The sequence below is a fragment of the Saccopteryx leptura genome, chromosome 2 (genome assembly GCF_036850995.1).
Source record: "Saccopteryx leptura isolate mSacLep1 chromosome 2, mSacLep1_pri_phased_curated, whole genome shotgun sequence".
NCBI lineage: Eukaryota > Metazoa > Chordata > Mammalia > Chiroptera > Emballonuridae > Saccopteryx > Saccopteryx leptura.
The window spans coordinates 368,575,992-368,593,339 of record NC_089504.1 but is presented as its reverse complement, the minus strand read 5'-3'; the positions used below and the strand labels follow the sequence as shown (position 1 = coordinate 368,593,339).

At 42.3% G+C, this 17,348-nt stretch overlaps 2 protein-coding genes across 9 annotated transcripts; one reads left to right on the top strand and one right to left on the bottom strand.

Annotated features, from left to right (window-relative positions):
- Positions 1-1,517: 1,517 nt before the first annotated feature.
- Positions 1,518-10,382, top strand: PUS3 (pseudouridine synthase 3). Of its 7 annotated transcripts, none has more exons than XM_066365151.1 (6): positions 1,518-1,794; positions 2,811-2,885; positions 7,503-7,919; positions 8,034-8,599; positions 9,438-9,628; positions 9,767-10,382. In XM_066365151.1, exons 1-6 carry the CDS (start codon positions 1,774-1,776, stop codon positions 10,075-10,077), a joined length of 1,581 nt encoding a protein of 526 aa, XP_066221248.1. In that variant the 5' UTR covers positions 1,518-1,773; the 3' UTR covers positions 10,078-10,382. The 7 variants fall into 7 exon arrangements, with proteins under 7 accessions (XP_066221248.1, XP_066221251.1, XP_066221250.1 ...); XM_066365154.1 differs by having other exon boundaries at positions 2,758-2,885; XM_066365157.1 differs by lacking the exon at positions 1,518-1,794 and adding an exon at positions 5,708-5,856 and having other exon boundaries at positions 2,805-2,885.
- HYLS1 (HYLS1 centriolar and ciliogenesis associated) lies at positions 3,892-16,305 on the bottom strand. Of its 2 annotated transcripts, none has more exons than XM_066365158.1 (3): positions 16,199-16,305; positions 6,868-6,983; positions 3,892-4,916 (listed from the first exon to the last, which is right to left on the bottom strand). In XM_066365158.1, exons 2-3 carry the CDS (start codon positions 6,879-6,881, stop codon positions 3,989-3,991), a joined length of 942 nt encoding a protein of 313 aa, XP_066221255.1. In that variant the 5' UTR covers positions 6,882-6,983; positions 16,199-16,305; the 3' UTR covers positions 3,892-3,988. The 2 variants fall into 2 exon arrangements, with proteins under 2 accessions (XP_066221255.1, XP_066221256.1); XM_066365159.1 differs by lacking the exon at positions 16,199-16,305 and adding an exon at positions 16,091-16,187.
- Positions 16,306-17,348: the final 1,043 nt, after the last annotated feature.

Here is a 17,348-nt window from a genome sequence, read left to right as displayed (position 1 = left end):
GGCAGTCAAGTTCAGGTTCTAACTTTCGACCCTATTTCTAAATGCCGGTGATGCCCCCAGACTGGCTTATTTTCATTCCAATTCTGATGAGTGTCCCTTGCTAAAGCAATACTGAGAAAACTGTTTCTTTTAGTAAAATCTCCACCTCTTACCTGGACTGCACAATATAGGATAGATTCCTTCTACTACTGACTGCTGAACTTGGACAAAAGAAACAGATTTTTTTTTTTTTGTATTTTTCTGAAGCTGGAAACGGGGAGACAGTCAGACAGACTTCCGCATGCGCCCGACCGGGATCCACCCGGCACGCCCACCAGGGGCGACGCTCTGCCCACCAGGGGGCGATGCTCTGCCCCTCCGGGGCGTCACTCTGCCGCGACCAGAGCCACTCTAGCGCCTGGGGCAGAGGCCAAGGAGCCATCCCCAGCGCCCAGGCCATCTTTTGCTCCAATGGAGCCTTGGCTGCGGGAGGGGAAGAGAGAGACAGAGAGGAAGGAGGGAGGGCGGGGGTGGAGAAGCAAATGGGCGCTTCTCCTATGTGCCCTGGCCGGGAATCGAACCCGGGTCCCCCGCACGCCAGGCCGACGCTCTACCGCGGAGCCAACCGGCCAGGTCCAGAAACAGATCTTTTCCACTTTTTCTAACAGGAATTTTGAGATTTGGATCAGTCTCTGGAAAAAAATAAACTCTACAAAAATCTAGTTATGCTCTCTCCGTGGTGCTGAAGCCAGTTAGCCACCCGCAGGCTCCTCAATTTATTTTGAAATTATCAAAATCCTTTTCAGCTCTTACATGCGGGTTCTAGTAGTAAATTATTATTATTTGTCTCACAATGGTAATGTGGGGAAAATGGCTGTGTTAGGCTTGCTCCGGGTTTACCGGCTGCAAGCACTTTGCCTGATTGGTGCGTGGGCGCATGGCAGCGCCACGTGTAAGTAAGTGGTCTAGGTAAGGCTGCAGGTGCTTTCCCTCCAACGCGATTCTTCCAGATCATTCTTCCGCCACACGGTAAGGTGCGCTTTTCCCTGCTCCCTTGCTCTAATATTTGTTCGCCTGTCTTTGCCAGCCTCCAATGAATGGGTATAGCCCGACGCTTTCCGCCCCGCAGTTCCTCTACGGTCTGCGGGAATTCAATGGGAACCTGCCTGGCCTCAACCACCAGCATTACAGGTAACTTTATATGAACTTAAACAGGTATAAAATCAAGCCAGGTTCTTTCATCTTAGTTTTCGTATAAGAGTGGCAGACCTTCGAAAAGTTACTTATCTATTATTTTTTGCGCAGTGAAATTTATGTTTATTTCTGTTACTAGGCCAGGCCTTAGGTGGAGAAACGGTGGCCAGACTGGAAAATACTAGGCTGATTTACACGTTAAGCCTACATTCCTATCTTAGAACTACATTTCCTACAAAGCTGGACTACAACTCCCATGAGTCCCCCGAGCGCGCCCCGGAGGCGCAAAGTGACAGCTTCCTGTCTCGCGAATAGCCGCTCCGCCAAACACCAGAAGGTAAGGGTGGGGTTTGGTGATTGGCTGTTTTATGGTTTCTACAAAGAGGAACGGACGAATGAACAAATATTTGAACCTGTTTCTCCTCCGTGCCCCATTTCGTACTCGGACCGTTTCCGGAGTGGAACCTTGCTTAAGACCACGTGCTTGTGTTTAGTGCTTCTTGGAGCTCCTGGCGAAAATTCGCAGCCAAAGGAGTTGCTTTTATTCGATTTAGATGGCCCTTGGACTGTGGAGTGAAACCTCTGTTGCCTCGGTGAAAAATGCCAGGGGTTGGGATCTCAGTAAGTTGTGGGGTGGGAGGAACCGGCGACATTTTTCAGATCGTTTGGGGGATTGTTTTCCAGTGCTAGTGATCATAGGTTCGTTTTCTGATCCTGTGGGTATTACCCCTCCTTCCCTCATTTGTTTAAAATAAACTTTATTATAGAATACTTTTTTTTACTACTCCACTACTTACTAATATTTTCCAGACTAAATTTTAACTTAAAAAAAAATGAAACTAAGGACGGCTGTTTCGGCGTTAACAGGCGATGCTCGGCACACGCACGAATACCCTCTTTGTGGTCATTTGGCGGCCCCTTCCAGGGGTCCGCGGTCAGCCTGGGAACCTTCCTGAAAAGGGTATGGTGTCCTGGAGAATGCACTGCACTGACGCAGGAGTCTTGGGCTCGTCCACTTTTTGCCATAAATCTTATTAACCACGCTTAAATCCTTTGGACTGGTTCTTTGGTTTAAAAAGGGTTACTACAATAGATAATCACTTTGGAAACTTTCTGATGTGTAATAATGGGCTTTGAGATATAAAGAAGGTAAAACACTGGAGTGTTTTGCTGTAATTTGCATGTAAAAATGCCATGTAGCTTTTAAATTTAAAAAATACAACTAAAAAAATACAATAACTAGGTAGTTATTAAGAAAATAAAAACTACCTTTAATCCTACTACTGTTTGATCTTTCCATGTTTTGTGTGTGGGCAAGGGTGTAGGACCGAGATCATACTGCATAGTTTCCAACCTATTAGTTTCATTTAATATGCATTTTTCCATTAGCTTCCCACTGACTAATGTTCTATTTAACCACTTCACTGTTTTATAATTTGTAGTTGATATATCCTATATCGTTGAGTTACTGATTATTTCCCTGATAAATACTTAGCAGTGGAACTGGGTGAATGAATGATGTAGCTTAAATATAGAGGAAATGTATTTTAGCAGATAGGTCAAATTTATTCAATTTTGTCACAGCTGTTTTAGTTTGAACGAGCAAACCATCTCTGCTATCACTCTTCCGTCTTCAGATGTTAAAACCGACAGCCTTGTTTGTTGATGTTCCTCATTGGATTAGAATCAAGAACAGGGAGATCCAATTTCAGGTGAGCATAATTGTTTTGGTCTGTACCCAAATAGGCCAGATTCATTTGGTATTTATGTTTGCATCTGGTTCCAGATGTTAACAGTTTGAAGTGCTGTTGCGGTGGGACTAGCCTTCATGTGACAGGCATAATTTCTAAGGCAACCTCAGTGGCAAATTATAAAACACATGGTATTCTAGAAGTAACAATTGGAGGACAATATATTGAAATAATTTTGAAAGTAAACTTGGGCTAGAATCCTATGTCATATAGTGCTTTTGTTGAGCATCTATTAAAAAGTATTTAACATGGCCTGACCTGTGGTGGCGCAGTGGATAAAGCGTTGACCTGGAATGCTGAGGTCACCGGTTCAAATCTCTGGGCTTGCCTGGTCAAGGCACATATGGGAGTTGATGCTTCCTGCTCCTCCCCCTGTTCTCTATCTCTCCCTCTCTCTCTCATAAAAATGAATAAATAAAATCTAAAAAAAGTAAATAAAAAAAAAAGTATTTAACATGGACTTGCTAATGAAGGATAGCTACGCTGTTACCTTTCTTCTTTAGGGCTGTGTGTCAAGGACAGGTTTTGGTGCTTCCGGTTGGCCGTCATTTAGGCTGTGAGAGTATAATGATGAGTACAATTGGAAGCAGAATCATAACTCAGGTTTGAAGTCACCTTACTTTGGGAAGTACTTAAGTAAAAATTAGGGAAGTCCACAAGTTTCCAAAATTCTTTCATGGATAAGCTTAATGCCCAGCAACTTTAAAAACACACTAATAAAAACAGCAACTCGCATTAGCCAAAGGTAATGAGTATAGGACAGAAATAGTGCTAGCTGACTTTGCTTACTAATTTGACAAGTAGAAAGAAAGATTTTTTTTCCCTTTCTTTCTATGGCATGACTTATCTTGCATTGCTGGATTTGAGTGGTAAACAGGCAGTTAAGTGGTATCTGATACCAGTGTGATAACATACCTAGGAAAGACCACTGATGGGTGAAGTCCTTACTCTATAATGTACAATAGGCTTTCAAGTTAGTTGTTTTATTTAAACAAAAGGAAAGAGATAAAGTACCAGGTTATCCCAAACAATCCCTTGAAAGGAGACAGGTTAAACAAAAAGACTTAAGAAGAAGGAGGAGGAAAGGGAAACTTCTTGGGCATGACACCGTTTGCAAGGTCACAACGAATATCCCAACGAAGGGCAGATCTTTTCTTCTCAGTTGGTACTAGGTAATTGTTTGGAACATATATGTGCTGAGGCTTGGGTTGGGGTTCTGCTCGACAAAGCATCTGCTCTCGGACACCCCAGCGTAATTCCTTCCTATGATCTTCACCGGGTAATCTCAATGAGTCCCATTCTCGTTTGTACTCAAAATAGCGGGCTACCCGGTCTATCTTGCTTCGGTTTCGGCTTAATTGGTCCAACCTTGGGAGAATAAAAGACCTGGGTCGGCAGGCAACAATCAGGTCTTGTTCATAAGCTGGAAAGCCCATTCCTTCTATTTGTAGATGGCAAATAAGCTGATCTTGAGAAGTTCCGTGGTATTCATGTGGTAGATTTAATTTTTTTGAAATATCATCAGGGGATTCCTTGTCTTTCTGGAAATGCAGGGTCATCAACCTTTGTCTTGAATCCCAGAGATTCATGTCATTTTCTGTATTAGACTCTGGTTCACTGATAATTGACTCATCTGTCACTAACACTTCCCCATCTGGCTTCCTACGCAGCACCTTTCTCTTCATCACTGGCTTTTGCAATCTTTGAGAGGCCTCAGAGACTGTTTCTGAAATGACACTATTTTTTGCATGTGGGTACTGCAGGTGCACAGGAAGAGCAGGTCGATTTCCTGGGGTTACTGAAGCTTTGCTGTAGGGATCATACTGGGTAGACTGGGCTTCTCTCCTTTTATCTCCCTCATCCTGCCCTGCATATATATGGGTGAAAGCTATAGCAGCTGCTAACATTCGTTCTTCTGGATCCATATTGGCCCATTTTTGTCCACTAGGTCCCATGAGTTCCTTTACTGCTTCCTCTACATTGTAGGACCTTCTGTAAGAGAAAACAATGATCAGTTTTCTAGTAATACATTCCCAGCTCATACATTGTTCATTCCCTTCCTATTATTTTATAGCAGTGAAATGAAAGAATAGCTAAGGCAATCATTACTATAATTAATAAAATAGATTAGTATAAAATAGTCTGGGAAAAATTTGGAGGGGCATTAACTCAGTTCTGGAGAATTTATTACCTGCTTTCATTTCCACACTTCTTACTCATTCTCACTGTCTACTGCCTAGTACCACTTTGATTAGTTCCTAGGACAGGATAAATGAGTTCTGGCATAAGAAAAGCTTGAGGCTACATGATTTGAGGCATAATGTTTAATGTACATTTTGTAACTTGTGCTTAGAGGGACACTTCATGTATCCAGCATTATTCTATATGGTTTATACTCATTAATTCATGTAACCTTCACAACTGTGGGATAGTTACTCTGATTATCTCCTTTTCACAGATGAGTAAGATTAAGCATACAGAGATGAAATAATTTAGCACAAGGTTACACTGTTAGTAAGTTGCATAGAATTCCAATGTATATGTGTACTATAATTTTTCAGCCAGTCCATGATTGATTGATTTTAGGCTTACAAACTTTTGTTACTAAAAAATAATGTTATGAGTATCTTATAAATTTTTACATACTTGTGCAAGCATATGTGTATGTTAAATATCTAAAATGGAATAGGTGGGTCATAAGGTAATGTGTGTGCTCAATTTTGATGGCTGTTACCACATGCCCTCTAAAGAGGTTGTATTTTTTTTTTTTTTATTCATTTTAGAGAGGAGAGAGAGAGACAGAGGAGAGAGAGACGGGGGGAGGAGCTGGAAGCATCAACTCCCATATGTGCCTTGACCAGGCAAGCCCAGGGTTTCGAACCGGCGACCTCAGCATTTCCAGGTCGACGCTTTACCCACTGCGCCACCACAGGTCAGGCCCTAAAGAAGTTGTATTAATAGTGAATTATAGAGCTTGTTTCGCCCTCCCACTTCCAAAGTGGTGTACGATCAAACTTCCTATCTTTGCAGTTGGCTTGGTAAAAAATAAATAAGGTTTTCATAAATTGGCATTTAAGTGGAATAAAATTGAGCACCTTTTCATACATTATAAGCTTTTCTCCCCCCCTCTTTCTATGCAGTGCTTATTCTTTCCCACTAACCTGACAGGTTGTTGGACTTTTTCTTATTGGGTTTTTTTTTTTTTTTGTATTTTTCCGAAGCTAGAAACGGGAGCGACAGTCAGATAGACTCCTGCATGCGCCCAACCAGGATCCACCTGGCACGCCCACCAGGGGGCGACGCTCTGCCCCTCCAGCGCATCGCTCTGCCGCGACCAGAGCCACTCTAGCACCTGGGGCAGAGGCCAAGGAGCCATCCCCAGCGCCCGGGCCATCTTTGCTCCAATGGAGCCTCAGCTGCGGGAGGGGAAGAGAGAGACAGAGAGAAAGGAGAGGGGGAGGGGTGGAGAAGCAGATGGGCGCTTCTCCTGTGTGCCCTGGCTGGGGAATCGAACCCGGGACTTCTGCACACCAGGCCGACGCTCTACCACTGAGCCAACCAGCCAGGGCCTCTTATTGGTTTTTATATTAAAACTGATTTATATATTTATGAAATACTTAAAATATTAAGGAAGTTGTTAGCCTTTTACCATCATTAATTTTTTCTTTATTTTTTGCTGGAAGAAACTTAGTTTTAGGTAGTTACATTTTTGGTTTTCTGTGTTTTCTAGGTTTCTGTAGTGTTTTACTTACAAATGGCTTTCCCAATCCAAGATTAAGGATGTGGTACAGGTATCCTCAGATAACTGAAATATGCCAGAACTTTCAACACTGACATCTGAATTACATTACCCAACTAAACTTTCTAACTGATAGAGGTACAGAGATCTTTCAGAACATGCATTAAATTTGACTTTAAAAATGGGATCATGATGCTTGCTTACCTTCTTTCTGCCATCAGAACTGCTTAAAGTGGGAAAATCTTGACTCGGATTTACTTCCAATATAAAGTATAATCATTGACAAATTTCTTCAGTCAGGGTAGCTTCTACTGTACCACCTTTAAGACAAAATTGAGTATTAGATGATAGAACATACAAGCCACTAATTGTATTTGAGACACTGAGAAGCACTAGACATAGATGTATATATACCATATCAACAGATCTTGACTAGAAAAATTGAATGTAATGAGAAGTCAAAAGGAAATGTTTTAACGGGAAAAGAATCATTAATATCAGTCCTTAAATCATCTTAGCTAATGACCAGTAGGGATATGAAATCTACACTTGTTTGCCTTAAATTCTTACTATTCAATATTTAAACCTTAACAATGCTAGCTGAGTATTTTTGATGCTGCTTTCCTTTTCCCCTGTGAATTGGCCACATAGGATGGAAAAGAATATCTGGATGGTCAACCTGTAACAATTAAGATAATCCCTGTATCCCTGGGCATAAGCAAAAGTTTGCTTAAGGCATTAAATTAAATCTTAGCTATTATTTGAACATAATTGAAAGCTACTGACATGACCAAAGTAACCAGCACTTAAGTTGTTGTATGTTTTCAGTCTGTTTTCAGGTGTGGACACATATGATTTATTTATTCCTGGGTTGCCTTATCATGGCTGAAAATGACACAGACAGAATCCAGACTAACAAACTCCTAAGAAGAGTACAAGAACTGGAGCAGGAGATACAAAGACTAAAAAAAGAACAAGCCAACACTAAAGACTCAAATGTTAGAGAGAATTCTTCAGGAGCAGGAAAAGCTAAGCGTGCATTTGATTTCAGTGCTCATGGTCGAAGACATGTAGCCCTAAAGATAGCCTATCTGGGCTGGGGATACCAGGGCTTTGCCAGCCAGGAAAACACAAACAATACAATTGAAGAGAAACTGTTTGAGGCTCTAACCAAGACTCGACTAGTAGAAAGCAGACAGACATCCAACTATCACCGGTGTGGGCGGACAGACAAAGGAGTTAGTGCCTTTGGACAGGTAAGGGCCACTACACTGTTTCTCAAAGCCAGCAATATCAATATAGTCTAGATGTATATACTGAGGATTCAGATTATTTGTATCTCTTAACAATATTTTTCTCTAATTCTACAGGTGATTTCTCTTGACCTTCGTTCTCACTTTCCAAAGGGCAGGGATTCAGAGGATTTTAATTTAAAAGATGAAACCACTGATGCTGCTAGAGAGATCCGTTATACTCATATTCTCAATCGGGTGCTCCCTCCAGACATCCGTGTGCTAGCCTGGGCCCCTGTGGAACCTAGCTTCAGTGCCAGGTTCAGCTGTCTTGAGCGGACTTACCGCTATTTTTTCCCTCGTGCTGATTTAGACATTGTAACCATGAACTGTGCAGCTCAGAAATATGTTGGCACACATGATTTTAGGAATTTATGTAAAATGGATGTAGCCAATGGAGTGATTAATTTTCAGAGGACTATTCTGTCTGCTCAAGTAGAGCTAGTGGGCCAGAGCCTGGCTGAAGAGAGATGGCAAGAACCTTTCCAGTTATGTCAGTTTGAAGTGACTGGCCAGGCGTTTCTTTATCATCAAGTCCGCTGTATGATGGCTATCCTCTTTCTAGTTGGCCAAGGAATGGAGAAGCCAGAGATTATCGATGAGCTGCTAAACATAGAGAAAAATCCCCAGAAACCTCAATACAGGTAAATTAAAACAAACAAAAACCACTATTGCTCTTAGATTATTTAAAAATATATTCTAACATATCTTTCTCCACAGTTGTCTGAATAACTGAGTCACTGAATCTTCATGAAGCTGTTAGTCTAAGTTGTAGAATGTTATGAACATGTAAGAGGGATTGGTATCTGAATTTTCCTGTCACACTTCTCTGTCTCAGTAGTTCAAAGCAGGTGTTTGGAACAGGCCCTGTGAAGAAGAGCACATTCATTTCTACATTTTTTTCCCTTTGAATTTATGTTGAGAGGAATTAGGTTCCGCTAAAGTTAAAAAATGGGCATTCAGACTATTCATGTTATATCTTGCTTGCTTTGTATTATGGAATAGTCATACTATACTGTACTTTGGAATTTTTCCTAATTTTCAGTTTCTGAAACAGTAAGTAGGAAAGGTAGGAAGAATAGTTAGTTGACTTTCCTTTTGAAAACAAGCCATGAAATCTATAAGGAAGTTTTTACTTCAAACTACACAAAATTAACAAGTTTGGAAAAGCACCACCAGCTGTTTTTAACTTTATAGCCATATGGTGGAGCTAAGTCAACTCCCTTCTAGGTGACCTTTTTACTTTTACCATTGAGTATTACCCTAAGAGAGATCAAGCCTAACCAGGTGACCTAGGGTTGGTTGGTTTGTTTTCAGTCATAATGTTGTGCAAGGTTAGGGATAGTGTTATATTTTCTTAGCTATTACATACTTAATATTGACATAAAGTTTTTTCCCTCCTTTTAATCCAACAAACCCTAATTTTCAAGAACTGTTGGATGGATGCTATGTATTCTCATACTCTGTTTTCTCTCTCTCTAGTATGGCTGTAGAATTTCCTCTAGTCTTGTATGACTGTAAGTTTGAAAATATCAAGTGGCTATATGACCAGGAGGTTCAGGAGTTCAATATTACCCACCTACAACAACAATGGGCTAATCAAGCCGTTAAGACTCATGTATTGTATAGTATGCTGCAAGGACTCGACTCTGTTGCAGTACCCTACGGGACAGGTATGACAAGGAAACCCATGGGTAAAATTATTTGCCAGAACCAAAGGGATACAGGGTTATGGGGGAATTAAATAAAAAGTTTAAGGTGATTCTACTGTGGTAAATAATCCATGTAATGACTGATTGTACATGTTATAGGAACAAAGACGGATGGAGAGATAGAATGGAGAAATGTTAAGCCCTCTGTTATAAAGCAGACCAGTGCCTTTGTAGAAGGAGTGAAAATGCGCACATATAAGCCCCTAATGGATCGTCCTAAGTGCCAAGGATTGGAATCCCGGATCCAGCATTGTGTACGTAGGGGACGCATCGAGTACCCACGTTTATTCAGTGAGACAGAAACAAAAGCCAAAAGGGAATGTAATGACACAGTACAGGAAGAAACCCCTATTTTGGAGAAACCAACAAAGAGAGTCTGTGTTGATACAGACATTAAAAACATCATTTAACCACAGAAAACTCACCAAGATCTAGGGAGCAACAACTAGTAAATGGTAGGTGGGTAAAAAGGAAATACAGTATTTACTGCAGTAAGTCTTAGAATTCAGATGATCAGTTCTTAAAAATATAGAAGACCAAAAAGATCATAGGCTCTATTTAAGGAAGTTCATGCTTGAAGAGATCAAACATTCTCTCATTCCTGTCCAAAAGGATTAAGAGAAGGAAGAAGCAAAAAGCAAATGTAAAATGTAAATATATTTACATACACCTGGAGACCTGTGCCTCATGTTATTAAAGCCCAATCCTGCAAGTATCTAATTTGTTGTGCAATCCTTTCAAAAAGCAAATGAGATGCTCACTACCCATCTGAATTCACAGAAGGATCACTGCCTGATGTCTTATTTTCTAAGACAAATTAAAAAACTAAAATGTAGTCAAATATTTGATAAAGTGGTGTAATACCAGGCACAGTACTACCTGACAGTGACCAAACTGAATGAGGCACACCATCTCTCACAAAGCTTACCAGTTTAGTGCTGTGTGAGCTACACATGGTCCCTGCTGCACATTCTTTCCCCTCCCAACCCTTTTACACGTAAAAAGTATTGTTATCCCATAAGCCATACAGAAACAAGCACAGTTTACCTAGCCCTGGCCTAGTGGTTTATGGAAAGCTTTTATAGAGCTTTCCAAGCTAAATATTGTAGGACAAATGGGAACTAGCTGAAATGGAGATGGAGATGCAGATCTTAAATGTGTCTAAGGCCATAAAAAAGAATGAAATATTATTTGCGACAGCATGGATAGACCTGGAGGATATTCTGCTAAGTGAGTAAGTCAAAGAGAGACAAGTACTACATGGTTTCACTTATATGTAGACTAAAGAAAAAAAACCAGAAACAGGCTCCTAGATGCAGAGAACTAAGGGTTGAAAGATGGGAAGGGTGTGGGGCAAATGTGTGAAAAAGGTGAAGGGATTAAAAAATTTGTTACAAGAGTGATGGTGTGTACAGGGAGTATAGTCAATTATATATTATATATATATTATTATATATATATATAATAACATAATATATATATAATAACAACAATGTATGGTACCAGGTACGTACTAGAATTATCAGGAGGATCACTTTGTAAATCATTTAACTATCTAACTTCTATGCTGTACACCTGAAAGAAATATAAAATAACATTGAATGTCAACTGTTATTGAAAAATAAAAATCACTCATTTTAAAATATCAACTCTAAAGACATGATACATGGGACAAAAAGCACTAACTAAAAAGTCATCCTTTGGAGTCTATAGAAACAAAGAGTAGAAGATCAGGGTCTTAGGTCTTAAGTAAATGCTTTCAAGTTTAACTAGGTTATACTGTTAAATCTACAATAAGCTTTTAGTGACATTATTTTTGGTAGTTAGCATAGAAAAAAATGGAGAATCAGAAAAAGCAAGGGAGAAGTCCCAAAATGTAACTTTGCAGAATTACTTCAGTTATGTGAGATAATGTTTGTAAAAACTGCATTATCTGACCCATGGTAGGGACTAAACAAATGTTAGAAGTAAAGTAGGGCTTAGATTTTACTTTCCTCACTGCAGAATGGAACAAATTATTTTATAGGTTTTACACTTTAAATATTTTATATATCAATAAATATATATAAACAAAATGGATCTTTATAAGAAGTATCACACTATTTCAATGTTCATGCAAACATACCTACTAAAAAGAGCAGAGAATAAAGTTGGGACAAAAATGGAATAGGATTCTGGGCGAGGAGGAGTTTTAAAGCCAGAGATTACTATACTATACTATACTATACTATACTATACTATACTATACTATACTATACTATACTATACTATACTATACAGCAGTGATTTTCAACCTTTTTCATCTTATGGCACACATAAACTAATCACTAAAATTTTGTGGCACACCAAAAAATACATTTTTTGCTGATCTGACAAAAGTTATAATTTTGCTTTATTCACACCGGACAGCTATTGTGTTAGCTGTTGTCTTTTTTTTTTTTAAAGACAATCTAAGGGAAAAGAGGTTTGCGCCTCTGACTAAACAGTCAGGTATTGCTTGTTTTAAAAATTCTTGTGGGCCCTGGCCAGTTAGCTCAGCAGTAGAGCATCAGCCTCGCATGTGAAAGTTCTGGGTTTGATTTCCAGCCAGGGCACACAGGAGAAGCGCCCATCTGCTTCTCCACCCTTCCCCCTCTCCTTTCTATCTCTCTTCTCCCCTCCTGCAGCCAAGGCTCCACTGGAGCAAGGTTGGCCTCAGCACTGAGGATGGCTCTGGTTGCAATGGAGCATCGCCCCCTAGTGGACATGCCGGGTGGATCCCGGGAGTGTGTCTGTTGCCGTGTCCGCACCCCCCCCACACCATTGAAAATTGCTGCTATACAGTGATTAACGTTATTTTCATATAAATTAAAACACATTCCCATTCTTTTTTTTTAACATAAGAGGCTAGGTGTTTGCAAATAATAAAACCTACAATATAGGCAAGGTCCACAGGTAACTCAGTTATATTAAACAGAACCTGATAATCCTCTTAGGAGGAAACTTTTATATAGAGATTATAACACCTTATATTTTGTTAAATAATTACAAACAGTGTTAACCAAAATATCCAACAGTATCTTCTCTTCAAAAATCTTAAGTGATTCGGTGTCCCAGGTTGAGGATTTTGAGGGTCAGGAGGAGGCTGAGTCAGTACTTAAATTCTAACCATTACAGGGAGGTGACTGCAGATTTAAAACTCCTCTGCTTCTAGGGATGTAAACATGCACCTTCAAGAACCACAATATTAGAACAAAAGAAAATCCCCCCCCCCCAAAAAAAAGAACCCTAATGGAAAGGACAACAAACTGGGGGAAATATTAGTAAGAGGTTTGAAATCACTAATTCAACCCTGGCCAGTTGGCTCACTGGATAGAGCCTCAGCCCAGTGTGCAGACATCCTGGGTTTGATCCCTGGTCAGGATACATATAAGAAGCAACCATCTGCTTCTCTTCCTCTCCCCTCACCCTGTTTCTCTTCCCCTCTCATTGCCAGTGGTTCGAACGTGGGTGGGCCCTGGGTGATGAGGATAGCTCAGTTGGTTCGAGCAACGGGGGTTTGTAGGGTGGATCCCAATCGGGGCACATGTGTGAGTCTATCTCCCCTCCTCTCACTTAAAAAAATCACTAATTCAAATTCTTCTTAGAAAGATGATAAATAAAAAGGTGCACACAAACCAGCAAAATAAGGAAAAGAGATGATTTATCAAAGAAATAACAGAAAAAGGTGTTTAATCTCATTAATAATGTAAATAAAAGCATTAATATAGCTTTCTAGATTGGTAAAATATTTCAATACCCAGTGCTGGTCAGTGTGTGGAGAAATGAGCAACCTCACACTCTGTATGTGGGTAGGGTGATACAGTTTTTCTAGAGGGCAATTTGACATGAATCAGAATTTAAATTGTACCATAATTTCTAAACCATCATCCATTCCCAGGAATTTTTTTTTTTTTGTGACAGAGACAGAGGAAGACAGGAAGGGAGAGAGGTGAAAAGCATCAATTTTTCATTGTGTCTCCTTAATTGTTCATTGATAGGTTTCTCATATGTGCATTATTGGCGGTCGGGGGGCTACAGCAGAGCGAGTGACCCCTTGCAGAAGCCAGCGACCATGGGGTCACATCTATGATCCCACGCTCTAGCCAGCAGCCTCGGGGTTTCAAACCTGGGTCCTCTGTGTCCCAGTCCGAGGCTCTATCCACTGTGTCACCGCCTGGTCAGGCCCCCAGGAATTATTCTAAGGAGAAAAACTGGATTAGGATGCAAACAAACTGACTTACGGATAACCACTACCATGCCATTCTATGATGATGAAGAAATTGGTTAGATAATACATGGTAGGGTACAGCCATAGCAAGAAATACCATGCTGCATTAAAAATGATAATGTAGCCTGACCAGGAGGTGGCGCAGTGGATAGAGCGTCGGACTGGGATGCGGAAGGACCCAGGTTCGAGACCCCGAGGTCGCCAGCTTGAGTGCAGACTCACCTGGTTTGAGCAAAGCTCATCAGCTTGGACCCAAGGTCGCTGGCTCAAGCAAGAGGTTACTCGGTCTGCTGAAGGCCCACGGTCAAGGCACATATGAGAAAGCAATCAATGAACAACTAAGGTGTTGTAACGCGCAATGGAAAAACTAATGATTGATGCTTCTCATCTCTCTCCATTCCTGTCTGTCTGTCCCTGTCTGTCCCTCTCTCTGACTCACTCTCTGTCTCTGTAAAAGATAAATAATAAAAAAAAATGATAATGTATGTCTATACTTGACAGATGTGTTTCTAAATATTACTAAGGCTGTAAGGCCGGTGCTGTGGCCATGCAGGTTCACACTGGATTCAGGCAGAGGGTCAAGGAACTGTGGAGGCAGGGCATGGTGGGCCATTCTGGTTTATTACAGTCTGTAAAGGGCAGACCAGCAAGCAGGCAGGGAAGACCACTTCTCTATCAGGACTCAGAAGCAAAACAGGCACGGGAGGAGGGGGGCTTTTCTGGCAAACAACGCCCCCTCCAAAGGCCCTCTGCAATTGACAACCTGCCGCCTTGAGGGCAAGCACCTGCAGCCTTACAGAGCCTATACACATGTGGTGCTGCCCCTTGCTCGCACCAATCAGGCAAAGTACAAGCAAGCAAGTTAACACACTTGTTTGCCCAACAAAGGTACAATCTTCTTTTTAAGTAAATATATTTTACTACATTCAAAATATACAATTATAAAAAAGTAAACACATAAGTATAATCATGTAAATATATATTCATAATGAATACACCTGCGGTAAACCACATGTGAAGTTTCTTTTTTTGTTTTGTCATTATATTTGATGTAATTCCGAGTATTTTCTTCCATTCTTCTTTATATGTACTTAATATTGCCTGATTTACTTATAAAAACAATGAGATTGTGTAATATTTATAATCAGGACAAAAAAGTCTTATTTTCATTCCAGGATAGGACTGTAGGGTTGAATTTCACACTCCATCCTAATACATCAGGATCAGAACTCGCAAAGTTACACCCAGTAGTTCACAAATGGTGTGACTAAGGGGTGAGAAGCCTCTAGTCCCTTTACACAAAGACCACAGCAGGCAGCACCTGGTTCAGGGGTCGGGAACCTTTTTGGCTGAGAGAGCCATGAACACCACATATTTTAAAATGTAATTCTGTGAGAGCCATACAACGACCCGTGTACGTTACACATTATCCAATAAAAATTTGGTGTTGTCCCGGAGGACAGCAGTGATTGGCTCCAGCCACCCACAACCATGAACATGAGCAGTAGGAAATGAATGGATTGTAATACATGAGAATGTTTTATATTTTTAACATTACTTTTTAATTAAAGATTTGTCTGCGAGCCAGATGCAGCCATCAAAAGAGCCACATCTTGGCCCTGGCAGGTTGGCTCAGTGGTAGAGCATCGGCTTAGTGTGCAGGAGTCCCAGGTTCGATTCCGGCCAGGGCACACAGGAGAAGCACCCATCTGCTTCTCCACCCCTCCCCCCCTCCTTCCTCTCTGTCTCTCTCTTCCCTTCCCGCAGCCGAGGCTCCATTGGAGCAAAGTTGGCCTGGGCGCTGAGGATGGCGCTGTGGCCTCTGCCTCAGGCCCTAGAATGGCTCTGGTTGCAACAGAGCATCGCCCCCTGGTGGGCATGCGGGAGTCCGTCTCACTGCCTCCCCGTTTCCAACTTCAGAAAAATACAAAAAAAAAAAAAAAAAGCCACATCCGGCTCGTGAGCCATAGGTCCCCGACCCCTGACCTGGTTCATGATGGGCGTCGCCCCTCTGTGATGCTCGCGGCCTCACTGGAGGCCGGCTCCCTCGCTGCGCCCGCGCCCGGACCAGGGCCTCTGTCTGCTCCACCTCGTTAAGCCCCCGCCAAGGGGGACTTCGGGGGCTCCGGCCAGCCGGCGCGTCGCCGCAACGCGTACCAGAGGAAGCTGCTTACCCAGGCGCCGGGCAAAGAGATCAACTCCGCGTATCGTGTCTCAACCTCTCCCAGCAGTGGGGCAGCCTTCACGGCCCCGCCCCACCTCTCCGGTCCTCTCTTGCTTACCCGCCTCGCCGAGGTCCACTCGCCACGGGTCCTGCAGTCCCTCAGGTGTCGGTTGGGGTCCCGCAACTTGCGCAGGCGCACTGCCCGCCCACGCGCGGAGATCTCCCTGCCCTGGCCGCTGAGGTTTAAACCTTCAGCCCCGCCCTCCATCCCTCCTATTGGTCCTGAGGGTTGACGTCTTTCATATCTACATTCTGATTGGCTTGTATTTCATCTTGAGCTTCCTTTCGGACAGGAACAAGTTCGGATTTAGGGCGTGGACTGGGGAACGTTCGAGTCCCGCGGTGTCGGCGCGCGAACTCGGAACCGTTGTTTTGTCTCCAGGCAGGCCCGACGCAGGGGGTACAACTCTCAAGCCTCTGTTAACGGCGAGGTAGCTGGGCTTTGGAGAAGCGGCCTTAGCATTCTGTCCACCGCGTGGAATCAGTCTGCACCCTTCCCGACTTGGTGCGTCTGTGTGTCGGGGACCTCCGGAGGGTTCTAGGCGTAACCCGTATCCCGCCTCTGCACTTCAGCCGGTCCATCCGAGCCTGACACGCAGGTTCTGTGCGGGACGCGCGTGAAAGCCTTTCCAAGGCCAACAGGCGCTCCGATCGTACCGAGTGCTGTGTCTCCAGCCCCACCAACATTCCTCTCCAACAGGTCCTGGTAGAACGACCGCTAACTACGGCGTTTCTGCGGGACGCTCCCCTACACTTAGTCGTACTCTTTAAAAATATTTATATATACCTGAGAAAAAAGATCTAGTAATGCTTTGGGATTGCTGAGGATGAGACATAGAAAAGAAGAAGAGTAGAGCTCCCCCGACAACTTGAAAGCCAAGTGCTGCCCTGAACAACTTGTCCTCCAAGCCGTCAGGTAAATAGGCGGATGCTGGCTAATACATGCTTTTTCTTAAATCCAGGATTTAATAAGGAGAAAATAATGTTTGCCCCTTTCCCTCCAATTACGTCATATTGCCTCTTATTCTTTCTCCTTTGTTCCAAAGCCTTTGCAGTACCTCTAAGGCACTTTGGATTTGTTGGGGAAAATGACAAAAGTAGTTAAGGAGGATTTGAATGACCTTGCCCCTAAATCTCCGCTCTCCAGTAACAACACTACTTCAGTGCACACAGTCTTTTCTTTTCTCATGAACTGTCCCAGGTTCCGG

Excerpts from the sequence above, each read along its gene's own strand:
- PUS3 (XM_066365150.1), top strand. The coding sequence starts at position 2,839 with ATGTTCCTCATTGGATTAGAATCAAGAACAGGGAGATCCAATTTCAG. Across the intron at positions 2,886-5,707 it reads ACAGGGAGATCCAATTTCAG|AGAGGAGAGAGAGAGACAGA; the intron begins GTGAGCATAATT and ends TATTCATTTTAG. Across the intron at positions 9,629-9,766 it reads TGCAGTACCCTACGGGACAG|GAACAAAGACGGATGGAGAG; the intron begins GTATGACAAGGA and ends TACATGTTATAG.